This window comes from Heloderma suspectum, chromosome 7, assembly GCF_057233095.1.
Source record: "Heloderma suspectum isolate Gila_16-S chromosome 7, 16-S_ref, whole genome shotgun sequence".
Classification (NCBI taxonomy): domain Eukaryota; kingdom Metazoa; phylum Chordata; class Lepidosauria; order Squamata; family Helodermatidae; genus Heloderma; species Heloderma suspectum.
The window spans coordinates 56,910,422-56,929,513 of record NC_139464.1 but is presented as its reverse complement, the minus strand read 5'-3'; the positions used below and the strand labels follow the sequence as shown (position 1 = coordinate 56,929,513).

Here is a 19,092-nt window from a genome sequence, read left to right as displayed (position 1 = left end):
AGAATTGGCAAAAAATGCCTCTCCCCTTCTACTAGCAGGTAACCCTTTTTGAGTGGAACTCTGCCCCTGGAATCTTAGGATAGAACCCAAGGTATGTCAAGCACTTTTGACCTCTGGATGTGCTATATAAATGCAAGGTATTATTGATTTATATATGTATTTATTTAAATTATTATTATTTATTACATTTATTAAACACCTTTCTCAGAAAAAGACTCAAGGTATCTTACAGCAGGGTGGGAGCAGGACAGGAAATGGAATGTAATCGTAGAGGAGGACATGCCTGACTGATTGGAACAGTGAACTCCACACTGCAACTTTTTGTTGCAGATAAATGTAATCAATCTTTTGTATGCACATACTATTCTAGACTTCTGACTTGGAGCCATTCTATACCTTATAGAAAGTTTTAAGCTTTTACCAATACGTAAAAACCAATAAACCAAAAAACCATGTGCTCCCTCGGACTATATCATGAGCTCCACCATTCAGCCTGAGAAGTAATATTAATTCTAAGTGTTACCGTGTAGAAATAAAATGCTTATTTACCATACTGATGATGTACAGCCAATTTGCCCAATAGAGCTATTTTCTCCTTTAGCCCCCCCCCCATGCATAAACACCAATAAGGACAATCGTTTATATTTACCATTGCTGTCATTGCTGCTGCTGCTGTCATTCCTGAGGGAGCTGGCTGCAACAGGGCGTAACAAAAATGGTTTTGTGGCACTGATGCTGGAATCTAAGGCAGAAGGAATGCATAAGAATTCTGGGGAACTGCAAATCCTTTTACCCTCATTATGGCAATTCAGTGGACATTATTACAAATAAGATTGATCAGAAGTGAGTTACAATAATTGGTTGATGGAATGATTAAATCTGATCTCCCAAATTCCAATGCTGAAAATACACAACTGTACCCAGTTCATGTTTTCTGCTTCATGTCTCTATAATAAAGAGTGCAGAACCTCTTTCAGCCCAAGGGTGGACTCCCATTTTAGAGAGGTTTTCAGGGGCCGCATTCCAGTGGTTGAAAAAAGGGGGCAGTCCAAAGGCAAAATGTGGGCCAAAATACTGCCCAAATATTAATTAATTAATTAATTATACTTGTATACCGCTCCACATCCACAGATTTCGGAGTGATGAACAGCAGATAGGATAACAGAATAAAAACCATGTTAACATAATTACCATTTTTAAAAAGAAACAGAGTTCTGATATACCGAGTTCTGATAAAATTGTGGCCGATCACTCAAGGAAGGCTTCCTGAAATAACAATATTTTCCGGAGGCACCAGAAGCAACACAATGTTGGTGCCTGCCTGACCTCCAAAGGCAGGGAGTTCCACAGGAAGGGAGCCACCACACTGAAGGCTCTTTTTCTGGTGGGCTCCAGCTGGGCCATGGGCCCATGTAGAGCCACCAGGAGCAAGCCCTCTGATGACCTCAGTGACCAGGCAGGTTGGTAAGGGAGAAAGCACTCTCTCAGATATCCTGGTCCCAAATTGTTTAGGGCTTTGTACACTAGTGCTAGAACCTTAAACCTTAAATACCGACATATTTTTAGCTTAAAGCTCTTACTACCAGTAATTAAACCTTGGGATAGGCATTTCAAACTTTTAGAGTGGAGCAAAAAACTGCTCAAAAGCTGGGAAACCTCCAAATGATTGATGGTTGAGAGAAAGAGGGCGGGGCCAGGGGAGGGGGTGTGGCCATCTGGGGAACCCCAGGAGGATGGGATTAGGACACCAGGCCTGAGGTTCTGTACCCCTGCTATAATATGTCATAGTTGTTAAGAACTTTTTAGAGTTAGTCATCAGAGGGCCTAACTAAACATGACCGTATTTACACAATTAGCAACTGCATGGATGGTTTTTAAGGAGTAAACCGGAGGCGTGGAGCCTCAATCTGGACCGGGAACCTTTAGCAAGGGATGTCTGTCGTAGGGAAATCCAGCCCTTTTGGGGCTTGCCCAGCTTCCACAGTGCACCTGACTTGCCTTGTTTTTGTGAGCCAAGCTGCGCATTTTCCCCGTTTTAAAAAACTTGTGGAAATGGACATTTGCACAAATGTGTATTTTCGCAAATAATAATAAAAAAAGGAAAATCCGCTAGCTGGCCCAACCGCTGCTGACCAAGTTGGCCAGCTGGTGGAAGACAAGCCTAAGTCTGGGAGGCTGAGCTGATGAAAGCTTAGGGATGCTGGCAAATTCTGCCATGGAATCAGATGAGGCCAGATTCCAAAGTCTGCAGCGGAGTGGTTGTGCTTACCTCTGAGTCCAGAGGAATTCCTGCGGGGCGGCTCTCCAGCTCGTAAACAGCTGTAATTTAGGTCAAACTCAGTGCTTTATGACCCCAAATGGTGTACAATACGCCATTTATGGTTGTATTTTTTCCGCAATAGGCTAATGGCAGCCGCCATTGGCGTATCATGTCTTATAGAGGGCCGGAGAGCCAGTCTGCCAACTCCGGCAGATACGGCTGGGCTCTGGAGGATTCCGCAAGGCCCTGAGTGGCCTGAATTGCCCTTCCATTGACCTGCCCCCCCCCAGACTGGGCAGTGGGGGGGGCTCGTACATACCTATGAAAGCTTGTCGAGCTCCACCCCCCAACCAGATTCCTCCAGCATCCTTACCGGTAGCACGGGGGACAGGGTAGGGGGTTTTAACCTTTGCATCTGTTACAGTCTTTGCTCCACCACCCTGCTATTTGTATAGGGAGGAAAGCTCCCATAGGCACCAAATGCTCTCACATTCAGTTTGGCCCAAAGGTGAACGGCTGATTGTCATCGCTAAAGAGATTTATGTCTACATTTAATCAATGGCAATTATCCGTGTAAAATAATAAGAATATCCGGCAAAACACCATTAAAGGCATCAGAAGTCTTTGTGGCATTTCAGGATGCTTCCATGTAGAAAAGAATGCTTACCATTTGGGGGGGGTTCTGTTGTTGATGGCAGAACACAATCACTCTGTTCTGATGTTTTTGCAAAGATTTTGTAGACATTGATAGTGCTATAAAAATGCTCAAAGAACTCTTCTGGAATGAATTTGCCTTCTTCATAAAGATGGTCATTATGTTGTCTAAAACTCTAGGGAAAAAATAAAGAATCCGTTTTTAAAAGGAGTACAGATAACTTAGACTACAATGGTGTAATGCAAATTGTCTCCATGCTAGGAAGGATATCGACCATGAGTTCCTCACTAGCTGGCCGAATAGTTAACAGGTGGCACAGACTCTGAGGTAAAAACTGTAAATTATAAATGTCAAATTCAGTTGATAGTATTTCCCTTGACAGGGAAACTAATCCCTGGATTTGTAATTAGTTTCTTTCACTTTGCAAAATTAAGCAGTTAATTTCAAAATTGGCTATAAACAATATGGTTTCCTCATGTTACAACATCCTTCTTCATGCAGTACAGTAATGTGATATTTTACTTCACTACTGAAAGATATATTTGACAGGACAGAGTAAATTGGCATGCAAGCTGGTCTGTTGTGCTGGATACTGTTTAATTCTGTCTCTGTTGTGCTTTTAACTGTGTTTTAATGCATTTGTTTTATTATTGTTTTAACCAAGTTTTGTTTTGAATGTTTTAGTTCCTATGATTGTTAGCCACTTTAAGTGCCATTTTTGGAATGGAAAGTGGGGTACAAATCAAATAAATACATTTGTACATTAGGGCCAAAACTGACATTACTTTCAGTTCATATCTAGCAGCTCTTTTGTTTTGGCACAGGGCACCCAATCTGGATCTTAAAAGCTCCCTAGGGTCCCAGTCCAGATGGGGAATGCTGCACTTACTCTAGAATAAACATAAAACAAGACGTAGCTGCTAGGTACGGATTTGAAGTAGTGTCTGCTTTGTTGCTTAATGCCATCTGATGTGCTGAACTGGATTGGACAATATTTTCCTAATGAGTCCCACAGATACGGTTTTAATACGTGGTCATGTTAAAATCTGCCCCACATCCAACATCACAGGCATCCATGTGGGGGCATAATGTTCTATCAGGAAATGCATGAAACTGAATGTGTGTACATCCTATTAGAATGTTATGCCCCAGTGTGGCCATTCTGTGACCTTGGAGCAGAGCAAGAATGCTGGATATGGGCTGTCCCCACCATGTGTAGTACAGCAAATGGGAAAGTATCATCTAATCCAGCCCACTATGTGACTGCAACCAACATCTAAATGAATGTGTGTTGGCTGTTGAGTTATGATATTTCAAGCTTGCAAATAGCCACTTGCCTGGTCACTTACAGTGAATTAAAAAAATCCTCATAAAACCAGGCAGGGAAGCTTTATATAAGTAGGTTCTTCTTTTTTTTTTTTGCACAAAAGACTAAAGTGGTGGACTAGCAAGGTAGTAAAAAATTTGTAGTTTTTGAGGACTTACTTTGTAAGGCTAAAATATTTCAGGTTTGGGGGGGGGGGGAATAGTTCCTAGCCAGCATCCCTAAAACTGTATTAGGCATGCCCCAGGTCTGAAATATGAATAGTGACTTTTTTACTTATGGGCAACAACAACAACAACAACACACACACAACTGAATTTCAAAATGAGTTTTCTAGATGTCTAAAGTTCCTTTGGGTGCATGCAACTAGCGGTATCATTCTTTAGATCCTTTCTGATCATAGTGGCAAGAGAATGATTGAGGAACACTTTCTGTTATCATCTACTCTATACGCATGACTACCACATATTATTATTTATCAATATAGATGACATATCAATATTAGATTATTACCTTATATTTGGTAGAAGACAGGCATGCCATAAGATCATTGATGATCCTTCTGAGATTATTGATGATTGAATAATTACTCAAGACATTTGGCATATCTGAAAATTCGTTAAATTTGTTGAGAAGATTATTCAGACTCTTTGACAATTCAGGGACCATCAAATGCAACCAACAGTGATTAGGCTGTCAGGGATAATAAAAAGAAAAAAGATAGATAGATTACATTTCACACACAGCAACTGTTAAAGTAATTTAAAATGCGTAAAAGTAGATTAACATGTCCTTTCCAATTGGCATTAGCTTGCACTTTGTTAAATTGAAATTCAACTGCCATTAGGTTGCCTGCTGTTTTCTCAAGTTCTTTTTTGGAATTCATGACAACCTTCCTTAACATAACTAGGTCAGCCATGACTGACAATGGATGCTGCTGGATCTGCTGTATCCCCATGTCTACCAACTTCAAAGCTGTCAAAAAATCACTGCTAGCATTTAACCTCTGTTATACTTTAGTCTGTTAGAATCTATAACATTATCTTGCACTTCCTCACGTCATGACTACTAGATTAATAATTACGCTTTTTTATTCTTGCAGTTATTCTATGCTTTAAAAAGATATGAATCTTCACAACATGTTCCAGAAAGGGAATTTAATTATGCAATACTATTTCTCGTTTTATGTACTGAAGCGGTGTATCTCAGTGGCAAATATGTTTCATGGGCTCCCCATGTGATTTATAGGGTTGGAGAACCCTTTGGAACAACATGGGAGTTGTGCAGAGGGTTGAAGTGGGGAGGGGGAGGAATACACCCCAAACTGCTTCTTCTCCCCGTCCCTCTGATGGAAGTCTCTGATGGATCAAAGAGCCTTCTGTCAGAAAAGAGACACCAACTGGATACAACCAATCAAAAAGCAATTTAAGATCCTTAAGTCAATCTGAATTATTTCCCTCTCATGCTTCATCACTGGCATTGCAGCATACTGATCTAGTGATTTGGTGGAGCTTTGTAAGGGATTCAATGTAGACACCAGAGCTCCCCTACTCATGAGTGTTTCCATTCATTTCAATGGAGGGAGGAGCTCCATGTACATAGGTGAACCTTCTGTTGATTTGCATTAGGCTGGCCATATATGCAGGACCTCCATGTGAATTGTACCTTCAGTTTATGACCTATATGATATCTGTGATGGAGTAATTGGATATGTGTTGACCCTAAGATTGGAAACTAATGACAATGAACATGAATCAAAGCAAATTACACTCCCTTTGTAGTCTTGGAGTAGAAAAAAAGTAACGCAACAGCAGCAGCAGGGTTGTTTTACTTTAACCACTAGTCCAGGGGTGGAAAACCTCAGGCCCAGGAGCCAAATCCAGCCCTCCTGGGTTCCCCCAAGAGCTTCTCCAGAATGGAATTTGGCCCTTGGGCTGAAAGAGATTCAACACCTTTACCTGAACATCACATTTTTATTGAGCACCAAGCCTTCATACAACTGGGGAAAAAAATCCAATTGCTGGAGCTGCAGTAGTTTAAAAAAAAGCAAAAATGTAGCTCATTAAATAAATGCACCTAGCATACAAAATAGTTTTAAAAATCCAGTTGTGTATGACCTGAATATCATGACATGGTCTGGCACCTTCCAGCTACAACAATTATCAAACACTACCTCTAAAGCACTGCTGTCTAAAAGTGGGAGACTAGCCAAAGCTAACTGAGCAGATTTGTTTGAGATACAGGAAGAAACAGAAAGAGCCACTTTAAGAAGGTGTGCCCCCCTTACTAATTTCATGAGGCCTCACTACAATTTCAGCATCAATTAGTCCATTTTTTGTGTTGGTTTAATGAGCATTAATATGTGTCTTTATTGTGCATTTGTTTTTGTAATACAATATACGTCCTATCTTCTCTCTGTGTTAGGAATGTTATACTTCTGCATTATAACAAAACAAGACATGTTTCAACACGCATATTGTCCTGCATGTAGAATTTGCAGCACAGTTAAGGGGGGTGGGGAATAGGGGAACACAGAGAAAGAGAGCAACTAAATTCATCCTACACGTAGCATGCTTTAGGGAAGAAGTGGAAACTATTGATACTGCAGCTGGAATACTAATTTATATTAAAGAACATCATGTTTGTTGGATTTCTGAAGGCACATGAGGCAGCCACCTTGCTGAAGATAAGCAGATCTGGGACTGGTCAGTGCTTGGAGGGGAGACTACCTGGGAACCACATGTAGCCACTTTGAGTTCCACAATAGAAGAAAAGTGGGATATAAATGTAATAAATAAATGTAATAAATAAAACCAGGTCTGGCATCAGGGGTAGGCATCATAGGGCAACTGCCAAGGCCCAGACCCCAGAAGAGGTCCAGTGCCAGTCCCTGGATCCTCCTAGTCCAATTCATCCTTCTTCCTGTGGCTTTCTGTTCACCTGACTCGCTGAGTGCACAAGCAATGCAAGGAAAAGGTTCAGTGACTTCTGTATGCCTTGTTTTCTCTCCTGATAGGTGGTATCAGTTGGGCCTAGAGGGAAAGGCATGTAAATAGGCAGTGGCAACAGCAGGGAGGAGGTGGATCCACTGAGAGCATCTTGCCCAGAGGTCCCCCCAAACCTGGAACCAGCGGTGCTCAAAAGCACCTTTTAAATGCCCATGCCTAGCATGGTGGCAAATGTATCCACCCTGTCTATTTGATCACTCACTGAAGGAAAGATAGCTATCTCCCTTATGCCTGTACTCTGCCTCCCACCCGCCCACCCACCCCTCTCTCTCACACACACACCCATTTTTATTATTCTTCCTGCCAGCAAGAAGATTTCATTAGGCTTTTAGTTAGGCAGCAAGAAGAACCTCTGCAGTTTACATGTTTGCTTTTTGGTCAGGAAAAATTAGATGTGCAGCTGGAGGGCATTTAATATATTTTACAGTTTACTGGATGTCTGTGTTGGCGGCATACTTTTTCTTTTGAATGCTTTTGTGACCGCTGGTGCCAAAAATAACACATTTCTTTGACTGGCTGAAAGCTAAGCTATTGCTCTTGTTCCACTTTTCCCTTTCCCACTTATTGATTTTAGTTCAGTAAGTGAGAACTCTAGACAAATCGTTGGGTATTTTGATATGCAGTGCTGTGAGACTACTGATAACGGAGCTTTGGCTTTCTTACTCATCCAAGTCAAACAGTTCACTGTGCAGACAGGGCAGTGTGAAATTAGTGGAATTTATGAATGTCTATTGCTACTATTAGACATAGTCTGATCCAGCTATTGCCACAAATGGTCCAGCTGTTCCAATGCCCATGTGTTTTTCATTTCAGATACAGAATAATCAGCGTGAGAAAACTTCACCATAAGTATGAAAAGAAAATGTTGTTCCATTAGTCAGTGTGGCTATGTTAATAACCACACACCTACGTTTTTGGAGAACCAAAAGAAGCTAGCAGAACTTCAGGTATAAGAATTGAAGAATATCCCTGCTGCACCAGACCAAAACTCGATCTGGTCCAGCATCTGGATTCTCATAATGGTCAACCGGATGCCCAGGGAAGACCACAAACAGGACATGAAGGTAATAATGCCCACCCCACCCAAACGGTAGTCAGCTCTTTCTATACCCCTTTGCCTTTCTGTTTCCCCCTCTCTCCCAGTTTCTAGCTTTGCTATTTCTCTCCCCACCTCTTTACCATGCTGTTTCTCCTCCACCCAGCCTGTAGCCTTGTTCTTTCTCTCTCTTCTGCCCCTTTGCCTTGCTATTTTCTCCTCTCTCCCAGCCTCTAGCCTCACTATTTCTCTCCCCACAAACCTCTTTAGCTCACTTTTGCACAGCAGCCATTATGTCACATCCTTCATGGGAGCCATTTTGTGGTGTTGCCCACAGCTGCTTCTCAAACTCCCAAATGTGCCCACAGGTCCCAAAATTTTGGGGACCCCTGCTCCGGGGTATCAGAGATTAGAGACAGGAAGTTGTGTGACTCGGCTAATTTTCTGCATGTACGAATGTTTTGTTGGATGGGCATTCAATGTTGCGATCTCCCATCTTCTGTGAAAGATGGTACAGTTAAGAAACAGCTTTACAAGTGACAACCTACTTGGCCTGGGGCAGATAACATTCCCAATCTCCTAATTATGGTTAGAAGATAGGGATATGTAATCTTGCATGTGTGCTCCCTGCTCCCCTCACATGAATTCCATTGTCACTTCCATGGTTTCTTTTAACCCTGGTGTAGAGGTATATGTTCATTGATACTAACTATGGTTAATGCTAACCTGGATTGCCCACTGCACATCCTGAATTCAAACTTTAATTATGAGGGCAATCCTGTTCAGTGCTAATCACAGTCAGCGTTAACAAACATGTAACACTATATTATGGTTGAACACTATACCGTAGAAGAAAGGGGGAGTTCATACTGGAGAGGGGAGGAAACTCACAAGTCTAAAGCAGGCGCCCTGTCTCTTAACCATGGTTTGAAGATGTGGAAGGTTACATCTACATCTGGCTTTTGTCTAAAGTGGCTTTAAAAAATGGAGGCAGGGAACAAAAGTCTAGATGAATGATCATGCAATTTACTGTACTTTAAAGAAGAAGTTGTCTGAAGCTTTATTTGTCTGAAGGGGCACGACAACTGACTAAATCAGTGTTTGCTTTGTTGATTAGTATGTCTGTTATTGTTGTTCTGAACATAGGCTGTACTCACCTAGCTGCAAAAATATAGTCTGTAACTTTTGTTTTTGTTAAGTCTGCCTAGACCCTGAAAAAGCCTTAGTCTCTCTGGACTAAGCGTCAGCTTTTGGAATATGTTAAAGGCCATCCAGGTGGCTTACAGTATGTGAAGGGAGTCTCCAAAGGAAAAAAAATGGAATACGTTATCATTTATCAGTTACTTATTGTTTATTTTTTACATCTAGAAAACTTGTTTTTTGTTTCGCACGTAACATGCAAAATTAATGAATCACATTCATTAGTTTTTGCCACCCATAACAATCTTAAAAATTAGCATAGTTACAATACATTTTAAGGTACAGCATCTTTGTTTTCACATTCCTTAGCAATTTGAACAATAAAAGAGCACTGACCTGAGCTAATAGAATAATCTTTTAGGCAAAGTGTGCAAATATTTATTCTTTGGAACAGCATCAGAATATTTCCAAAATAACATGAATATTACATTAGAATAAGGGGTGCTTAGGAACTACAAAATTACTAAGGAAAACAATGAAGCAAGGCATATATGTCAGAAAAATATATTTTTGATTACCCAGTGCATTCATTATGGTAGATAATAGTAATAATTATTGCAACTAAAATAGCTGTTCACCTCTTTATCTCTGGCAATGTCTTACATGGATTTCCCTTGAGGAAATGATAATTATACACATGCTTCTCTTTTCTCTTGCCAAAGTCACTGCACAATAGGATCTAAAAAAATAAATCTTTTTACAACCAAAACTTTATATTATACCCTGTCTTTTCACACTAATGAGGATTTATGGCATTTTATAATTAAAGAAAATATATGGGGCACAATCCAACCAAAATGTATCACGTTGTATTTTAATGTGAAAGCTTTAAGCTTAACTAACCCATAGAAATCAATGGGTCTTAATTGTGCTCAGCTTTGCCTGGGTTGTGTCATTTGAGGTAAAGAGTTTTTTTGAAAGGCCTCTGAATAATAAGAGCTAAAAAAAATCTGTACACATTTCATAAGATCAGAAATCAAGAATCATTGATGGCTCCCTTGGTTATTCTGTGAATAATAATTCAAGTGGCTGTACATACCAGAGTGTCCATCTTCCGGACATATTTAAGGGCTATCATATAATCATTGGGAAGATTTCCAACCTACAGACAGACAGCAAAGGACATTAAAGGTTATTTAATTATTCTATTTTAAATAAAGCTTAAACTTAAGCATGTGCTATACACAATATTATCAAATGCTCTGCAAAAAAGAGATCTAACTTACAAACTGGCACCATGCTGGCTGGAGTTAACATACTCCATACTACATTTGCACCTTATGTAGCAATGCGCATAGAAAATTCAAGTTAGTTTCTGAGTGCTGGCATTTATTTTTATGAGTTATGCACCCTCTTCTAGAGGTTTGGGTGAGACATATTTACAACCATGCTTTCAGATTCTCATTTGAGAAAAAGCTATGGTCTGTACTGACCACAGTTTGCCACTTGCAGATGAAATAGCAAGCTATGGTTTATTGCAAACTGGAAATGGAAGGTTCTGAATCATCTCCCCTTGCATACAAAAGAGGGGAGGCTGGAGTATGTGTGTCCAAAGGTCACCAGGGCTTGTTCTAATTTGCTCTTATAACTCAATTCTGAATTGGACCAGTATGTTCTTGGGCCAGGTTACTGACCCCCAACCTCTTTTGGAGCAGCGATACTAACAACCATACCTATACTTGTTCCTCTTAGAGGGGTGATGTTAACAGAATATTTAGACATATTGTATGATGTTAAGCTTGCAGTATACACCAGTCTAAACCAGGGTGCTGAATTACATTTCATAGGTCGGGGTGGGGAGGACATTCCAGTGATGGGCAGGGCCAAAGGCAAAAAGCTGGAGCTGAAAATACCAGCATATTTTACCTTAAAGCTCTTACTATCAATAACTAAGTCTTAGAACAGGCATTTTGACCTTTTAAAACAGGGCAGGGGGAACTACCTTAAAGTTGGGAAAGCACCACAGAATTGGTGCTCCAGGGAAAGGGGGAGGAGGCATGACTATCTATGGAATCCCAGAGGGCTGGATTGGGATCCCAGGAGGACCATATTTGGCCCTTGAACCAGACGATCTGCACCCCTCGAGCTTTTAAAATAAATTATTGAATTCTGACATTTTGAAAAGCCTCTTTTCAAAGGATGCTAGGGAAGAGTTTGGCTTTTGGGGTGTTGCCCAATCAATTTCCATAAGCACTGAGTTAATTTAAGAAGCTAATCTAGGATCAACCAGTGCTAACAAGATTTCCTTGGACAGGTGGATGGTTGCACCTTTCAAGCTAGAATTCATGTAGTATATTAATGGGTATAAAAGATCCTCTGACTTAAGTTCCTTATAAGATTAAAATATCTAACAGGCAATACGGACCACTAAACTAAGGAAAAGGTTAATGTTTTCTCAAGAGAAATTAATTTACACTTGAAAAACATCTCAAAAAAGAGTTCATTTATATTTTACAAACCTCAAACAAGCAAAAGGAAAGGTTGGTAATTAGTTTGAAATGCACATTTCCTAGGACTTTCACTGAGCAGTGAACATTTTACAAGATTTGTCAGTCTCTTCTTTCATGTTGGATTTCCGTACAATATATCAAAAACTCATGCCAATATGTGAATGGTGATTTCATGCTCCACCTTACTAAATTTAATTAATGTGCAATCCTATGCAAGTTTAGACAGAAAAAAGTCCTACAACTCCCAGCATTCCCCAGCCAACATCACGGGCTGGGGAATGCTGGGAGTTGTAGGACTTCTTTCTGTCTAAACATGCGTAGGATTGTGCCCTTAATGTTAGAAATAGATAGGTCCAGGTTCATTCATCATAAGTGCATCCAGAATTTGTGTTTGTTGTTGTTCAGCCGTTAAGTCGTGTCCGACTCTTCATGACCCCATGGACCATAGCACGCCAGGCCTTCCTGTCCTGCGCTCTCTCCCGGAGTGTGCTCAAGTTCATATTCATTGCATCGGTGATGCTATCTAGCCATCTCTTTGATGTAAAAACAAACATTATTCTCACATTTTTAGTACATTGTTGGAGAGAGAGGAAAAAACTGCAAGATTTTTGTCTTTTATATGACAATGAAAAAAAAGCATATTGAATTGAAAATATTGGTTTCCTATTTTAAACCTATTTCTATATTGTCAAATCGCTTTGACTTCATTTCATATTTTTCCCTCGTTTCATTTTGCTACATTTATCATCAAACTGTGTCAGCCGATAAAGAGAGTTCAGATGGTCATATTTTGGCCTTTTGGTTGTGAATGCAGCTCTTTCGCAGATGCTGGCAAAGAAACCAAGAAGGTTTCCATTAACTATATCTTCCTGTTTTGCCTGAACTAAGAAACTATGATTAACAGCTCTGGAGCAAGCCAGGATATTGAGCTGAGGTCAAACCGTGGTTTAATATCCTGGCCTGTTCTGAAGCTGTTAACCACAGTTTCTTAATCCAGATGAATCAGAAAAATACAATTAATGGAAGACTTCCTGGTTCATTTGTTCACTCGTGCCAAGGGAGGAGCAACGGTGCTTATGTGTGTGGTTAAAACACTTGTTCATATCTCAGATTTCTAAGCCTACATTAGCTGCACTTTAGGAGAAAGTGAAGATGCTGTTTGCCATACTCAGTATGGATACTTGATACTTAGCAATGTTCAGCAACTGCATATTCCTTTAAGAAAAGCCACTGCATGATTAAATTTGTTCCAGATCAAGGAGCACTACAAGAATTGGCATGCATTATGTATACAATCTACTTTACAGGCATCAAAGCCTGTCAAGCACTTTTCACGCACAGTTAAAAAAACATAAGTGGCCACGTCGAATATTTTAATAACTTCTAAACTGAAAGCAACTCAGCATTATTAGACTGCTTGTGCCTTACATCAGCCTTGGACTCCCCCCCCCTTTTTTTCTTTTTTAAAAAAGCACAGTATCTTACCCAGGAAACTTTCCTTGATATAAAATTATTTATGGAATGACTTGCCTAAATATAGTTGTAAGTTTGCTGTGTCATTCATGTCCATTTCATAGCAAGTACAAAGTCATCATACACACAGTATCTTAATGGCACATTGTAGAGATTACATGTTTGAAACTCACTGGACCTCCTCCTCTAGTCCTGTACCCACCCTTCTTAATCCCCCAACCCTCTTACTCTTGCAATATCTTCCTTGACTTCAGAAATATCTGCCTGCCCCACCTCTTTTGATGCCATTGGCTCACTTGCTTTGAAGTCAAACTGGAGCTTTGCAAGGAAAAGGTGTCATGCTTCCCATGGCTTCCTTCCATGTTGCAAAACACCTAGATAGCCTTCAGCCTGACTGCTAAGGAGGGCCTGGTAGACCCTTAGAATTTTAAAAACCAAGGTCCACAAACAAGATTTGGTAAATTCAACATCATAAATATTACCCATAGATCAGAGATGCCAAATGCAGTAGTCCTGGGATCCTAATCTGGCCCTCTGGGTTCTCCAGATGGACAGGCTTCTTTTTCCAAACCATGGATTGTTTGGTGGTTTCCTGGCTTTCGTGCAGGTTTTTTCCCCATTCTGAAAGGCTGAGATGCCTCGACTAAGGCATCTTACTGGCACTAAGAGCTTTAAGGTAAAATATAATGGTCTTTTGGGGGTTTTGGCCCTGCCCTCTTTTGCCTTCGGCTCCAACCACCACTGGAATGTAGGCCCGAGAGCTTTTCCAAAATGGAATTTGGCAGAAAGAGGTTCTGCACCCCTGCTGTAGACCATGGAATTCAATAGGACCATTGCTGGTTCCGATCAGTTTAAACTATTTCAGACTGTTTTGATGGAAGTACTTCACCCAAAAGAGAACACTTTGTCTTGCTGGGTGGGTGCATGTGTCTGTCACGTAGTGGGGAGAGTCACAATTGGACAGTATTAGGAATTCCCTCAGGGAGTCATAGGCAGCTCATGGGCCCTACGTTATGCAGGTCCGTTCTAATTTTTTGGATGGATTACTATTACTATAGTACCTCAGCTTTGCTATTCTTCTTTGCCTTTCCCCTCCTTTTACAGCCCAAGTCATTTTGCCAGCTGCTTTCTGCTGGTGGAATTTGCAAAAAGCTGCAGGAAGATGAAGTGAAATCATTACTGAATGATCAGTCTAATAAATGTTTATGTGCTCAGTAGCAGCATTGCTGGAAGCGAGGATCAAGGTTTAATATCTCATTCTAAAGTTTGTTTTGGGAACAAATGTTGAATGTTTTCCTCTTGGAGCTCATATTAAAAGGCTTGTTATAAGTAATTAAATATACAAAATGACAAACACATGTATTATGTACTTAGCCAAGACTTCTTTTTTTGTTTGCTTAACATTAGTAGTTTGAGCAATGTTCCCAATGTTTGAGTAGCCTATGAAATTAGGAAGCACTTCTTCCCATTAAATAAAACACCCCAGTGCATATATGCGAGCAAATAAGAGTCAAAATTCAAGGTCAAAATATATCCCCCAAATCAAGAGCTTGTGTAACAACAATAGTCACAATCCAGCCATCTTCTTGGTGAAACATGCCTGAGAGCTCCTTGTTACGGGGCCAGGTGTGAGAAGAGAAGCCAGGCAGATAGGCATACTTGGCCATCCCCCTTCCCTTTCCCAGGTCCTGTAATGGCTGGATCTGGGGTGGCCAGAATATCCAGCCAGCTCCTTCCTTTTCCTTCATAGTCCTACCAGCACAGGAGTGTTTATACAGCCATGTCTCTAGAATTAAAGCTGTGACATTTCCAGAAGCTTCAAGCTTGTGCTCTTTAACTGATGGTGTGTCACAAAGATCAGTATTTTGTTGTTCATTTCAGTATTATTATTATTATTATTATTATTATTATTATTATTATTGGTCAAGACTTGACTCAGTTCAGTAATGGAGACCCATTTTATAACATGGTCTCCCTAAAAAGTGAGCAACATTGTACAAGAAGGTTTCCCACATGCAAAACTACTGGGGAAAGAAAGTTAGGTTCTGCCAATGAGCCTCTTCTAAGGCTTACTGACAGTAAGAGCTTTAAGCTAAAATATGTTGGTATTGGTATCCAATGGAATGTGGTCTTTGGGAGTGTTCAGATGATCAGTGGAGGAAACAACACAATATTGGTTATTTCCCCCGCCCCCACGTGTGCCGGTCGGGTGACCAGGATTACTTTAATGACCCGTGCTGCATGTTGCTGTGTCATCCAAACCCAGCGTGTGACACAGCCATGGTTACTTTTCACCCACCCTACAACCCATGGCTTGCAGTAGAGGTTGTAGGGTTGGTGAAAAGTCACCACAGTCATGCTGTGTGCTGGGTTCGGACAACACAGCAAACCCCAATGCAGTGCGGGTAAATAGCGTAATCCTGGTCATGTGACTGGCACGCATGGGGGAAACAACCAATGCTGCATTGTTTCCCCTGCTGATTGTCCAAATCCAGTCTCCAAATGGAATTTGGCCCTCGGACTGAAAGAGGGGCTGCACCTGCACTTCTTTATATATACTTTATATGTATATAGTGTCTACCATATTAACAACTGATTGCACGAATTTGTCCTTAGAATCAGGTTCTGAAGCATTCAGCCTTTCTAAAGACCATTTTATTGGGGTGTGCATCCACCCCACCTAACATTACATCTGGTAGTAAATGTTTCTAATACCTCAGAATATAAGTGAAAAAATCCTTCCTGATCCCAATGGACCATTGAGAAGACACCAAAATCCAACTATGAGAGCAATCCTATGTCCCCTGGACAGCATCTGGGAGAGATAGAATTGTTCGGTTTCCCAGCTCTGAGCTTGTAGACAGTGCTATGAGCTCGTAGCTGAGAAACTGTGTTCCCCGCCCCTCCCCTTCATAGCCAGGACGGACAGAACCGCAGTGGCTGCCCCTCCATGCTCGTCCATGCTCGTAACACAGAGCACCAACAGGGCAAAAAGGGGGCATTCCCAGGGGCGGGGAGGGGAGGAGACTGCAGAAGCTGTTTTAAACAACGTCCTATGTGGTCTCCAGCCCTGTTCCCAGCCCCTCCCCAAAGCCATGCTCAAGACACCCAATATCAGGCATCTAAGGAAAATTGCAGGGCAGCCAGAGCACGGAAGGAATCCTCTCCTCCATGCTTCAGCTGCCTTGTATTGGATAGGCGGTCACCTCTGACTTCAGAGGAAGTCAGAGGCAACCATCTATCTCAATACGATTGTGCCCTAATAATATCAGTGGAAAAATATCAAGTTCTGCCTTTAAGCCAGATGTGTTAATTTATTACAACTGATACATACGGAACAGCCTTGACTTGTATTAACTCCACTAAAGTTTGATCCTTTATGTGTCATCTTTCATCTATATTGTATTATTCTTGTAGCTCTTAAGCCTCTGACACTGATTAGCTGAGCTGGTGTGATGTCATGGATGTTCAGTTATGGAAGTAAATGGTTTGCAGTCCAGTTTCTACTTCTCTCTGAGAATAAGAAAAGGTACTGGAAGGTAGGGAAGTTTAGATGCAGGGAGCCAATCAGCAAAAGGCAAGATGCTGGGTAGGCAATGGATTGGGGGCGGGGTGATGGTAGAAAGGAACTTGATGAAAAGTTAGATGAAGAGAATAAGACACCGTCAAAGATGACATAGATCTGAGTTGTCAAGAAAGGGCTAATCAGAAAGGACTCTGAAAAAACTTCATAGTTCTTAAGGTCAGGAGAAATCTATGTGCTAGGGAACAAAGGAGAGCAGAAAACAATCCTAAAAAGGCTGGTCAAGAAAGAGTGACTAACAGTGTAATCCTATACATATCTGCTCTGATGTAAGCCTCACTGAATTTAACGGTGCTTACTCCCAGCTAAAGGGTGTACAGAATTGCAGCCTAATAGATGTAGCACAAAGTAGGCAGTGGGCTGAAAAGCAAGAGCCTGAGGAAAAAATGGGTGGTACAGTTTGCAAGTAGAAGAGTGAGCCAAGGAGAAAGTTAGATTAGGCCAAAGCCTCATGAAGGTCCTAATGATAGAAAGGGCTATGCACCACTGGCAGGAAACAAAATGAACAGGCAAGACAGGCTTACAAGGCTATAGACCATGGGCCAAGGAGCCAAGGGGGCACAGGCTTGCTAGATCTAGAGTCTAGACTCTGACAGAGGAACTATGGAAATTGTGGCTTCTCCTTTCAGTGCAGAATTGTGACCTTGGGCAACCCATAGGGGGTGAGGGTAAAACACGAAGGCAGTAAAAACACGAATTAACCAGCTTCTAGCATATTTGTATTTTGCAGCCATTTTGTCTTAGCCACATTTTCATCTGCTAAACAAGGAATGCTCCCTTAACCTCCACTTATATGATTGGTTATTTGTCCCTGCAGTCATTTCAGTTATCATCCTTTACAACTGTGCTAGTTTGAATCTATCCTTTTCAAACACAAGTGACCTCAATGGGCAGATTATACAAAAGAAAATTTCCTGTTGTCTTACCCAATAGTATGGATACTTCTTATCCCTATGAAAAACTATCCAGCTTTCAGCAATCAGCTGTCTTCCTGTTTTTAGCTAATTCAGCACCTGCAGTGTGTAAAGTGGCTCTCTGTATCTGACCTAGGCAAAAAAAGGGGATGAGGACAAGCTGAATCCATATGGGTCAAACATAATTATTTTAGTTTCATGATCAAAGATAGGCCAGAAATATCTGCCATTGGGAGACAACGTCCTGATCACTCATATGATCATATCTGTAGCATTGGAATATTCCTGAATAAGTCATGGCTGCAGTGGCCAGGAGGCTTTTCCCATCAACTTCATATGACAACAAGGCCATTGTCTCTTTTTTGTCTTGGGCCATCCTTGCCCTCAAGCACCATAATATATGTGTTAGGCCAACTAAAGACCAAGGATGCAAAATACAATAGCCAATCTACTGTCACTATTCTAGCAGCTGTACTGATGAATGCTGGATGCCTTAGGAGCACAGTTCAAAATGGTGGCATTGATTTATAAAGCTTGCAATAACTTTGGCCCAGCAAACCAAAACAATTGCCCTTTGTCTTTTGTTACTTCTTTTTTTTTGATTGACCAGAATTACCCTTTTTGAGCTTCATGCATAAGATTAAGTTCAAAGGCATGTGCATGTGCAGAATGTTCTTAGAGACTGGTCTGTAACTGTGGAATCCCTTTCTGCTGGGGCTTTTCTAAAAGCTACAATTTGAGCAAGAGCTTTTAATCTGGGCTCAGATGAAACTAGGTTTGAATGCATGTTAAAATGTAACGTGTTTTAGGGCGTAACCCTATGGCCGGTAGACAGTAGCTAGAGGGCCATAGGATTTTTCATTTTCTGGGAACCAAGCTCACAGCCAATGCTCCAAGATCGGTTCTCAGAAAACAGCCTCCCCAGCCCCTCCCCCTCATAGGCAATGCAGTTAATCTCTGGCTCTGCTCTCATAAGAGCAGCATGGAGCAGGGGAAAAGGTGGTGTTCCTGGGGGCGGGGAGAGAACGGCAGAAATGCCATTATGATGCTTCCTATGTGCTGTCCAGCCTCCCCTCTCCCAGTCCGAGGCATCCTGGGTAGACACCTGAAATTGGCCGTCTAGCCACAAATGCAGGGTGGCCAGAGCATGGAGGAGAAGATCTCCTCTGCACTCCACCTGCCCTGCATT

General features: G+C 41.3%; 1 protein-coding gene across 2 annotated transcripts in view; it reads right to left on the bottom strand.

Annotated features, from left to right (window-relative positions):
* Nucleotides 1–19,092, bottom strand: part of KITLG (KIT ligand) — a 97,828-nt gene that overhangs the window by 19,989 nt on the left and 58,747 nt on the right. For both annotated transcript variants that reach the window (XM_084810341.1, XM_084810342.1), the window contains exons 3-6: nucleotides 10,523–10,585; nucleotides 4,753–4,932; nucleotides 2,928–3,090; nucleotides 650–742 (exon numbers count right to left, since the gene is read on the bottom strand). In XM_084810341.1, the coding sequence (XP_084666467.1) occupies nucleotides 650–742; nucleotides 2,928–3,090; nucleotides 4,753–4,932; nucleotides 10,523–10,585 (499 nt within the window). The remainder of the gene's footprint in view (nucleotides 1–649; nucleotides 743–2,927; nucleotides 3,091–4,752; nucleotides 4,933–10,522; nucleotides 10,586–19,092) is intronic.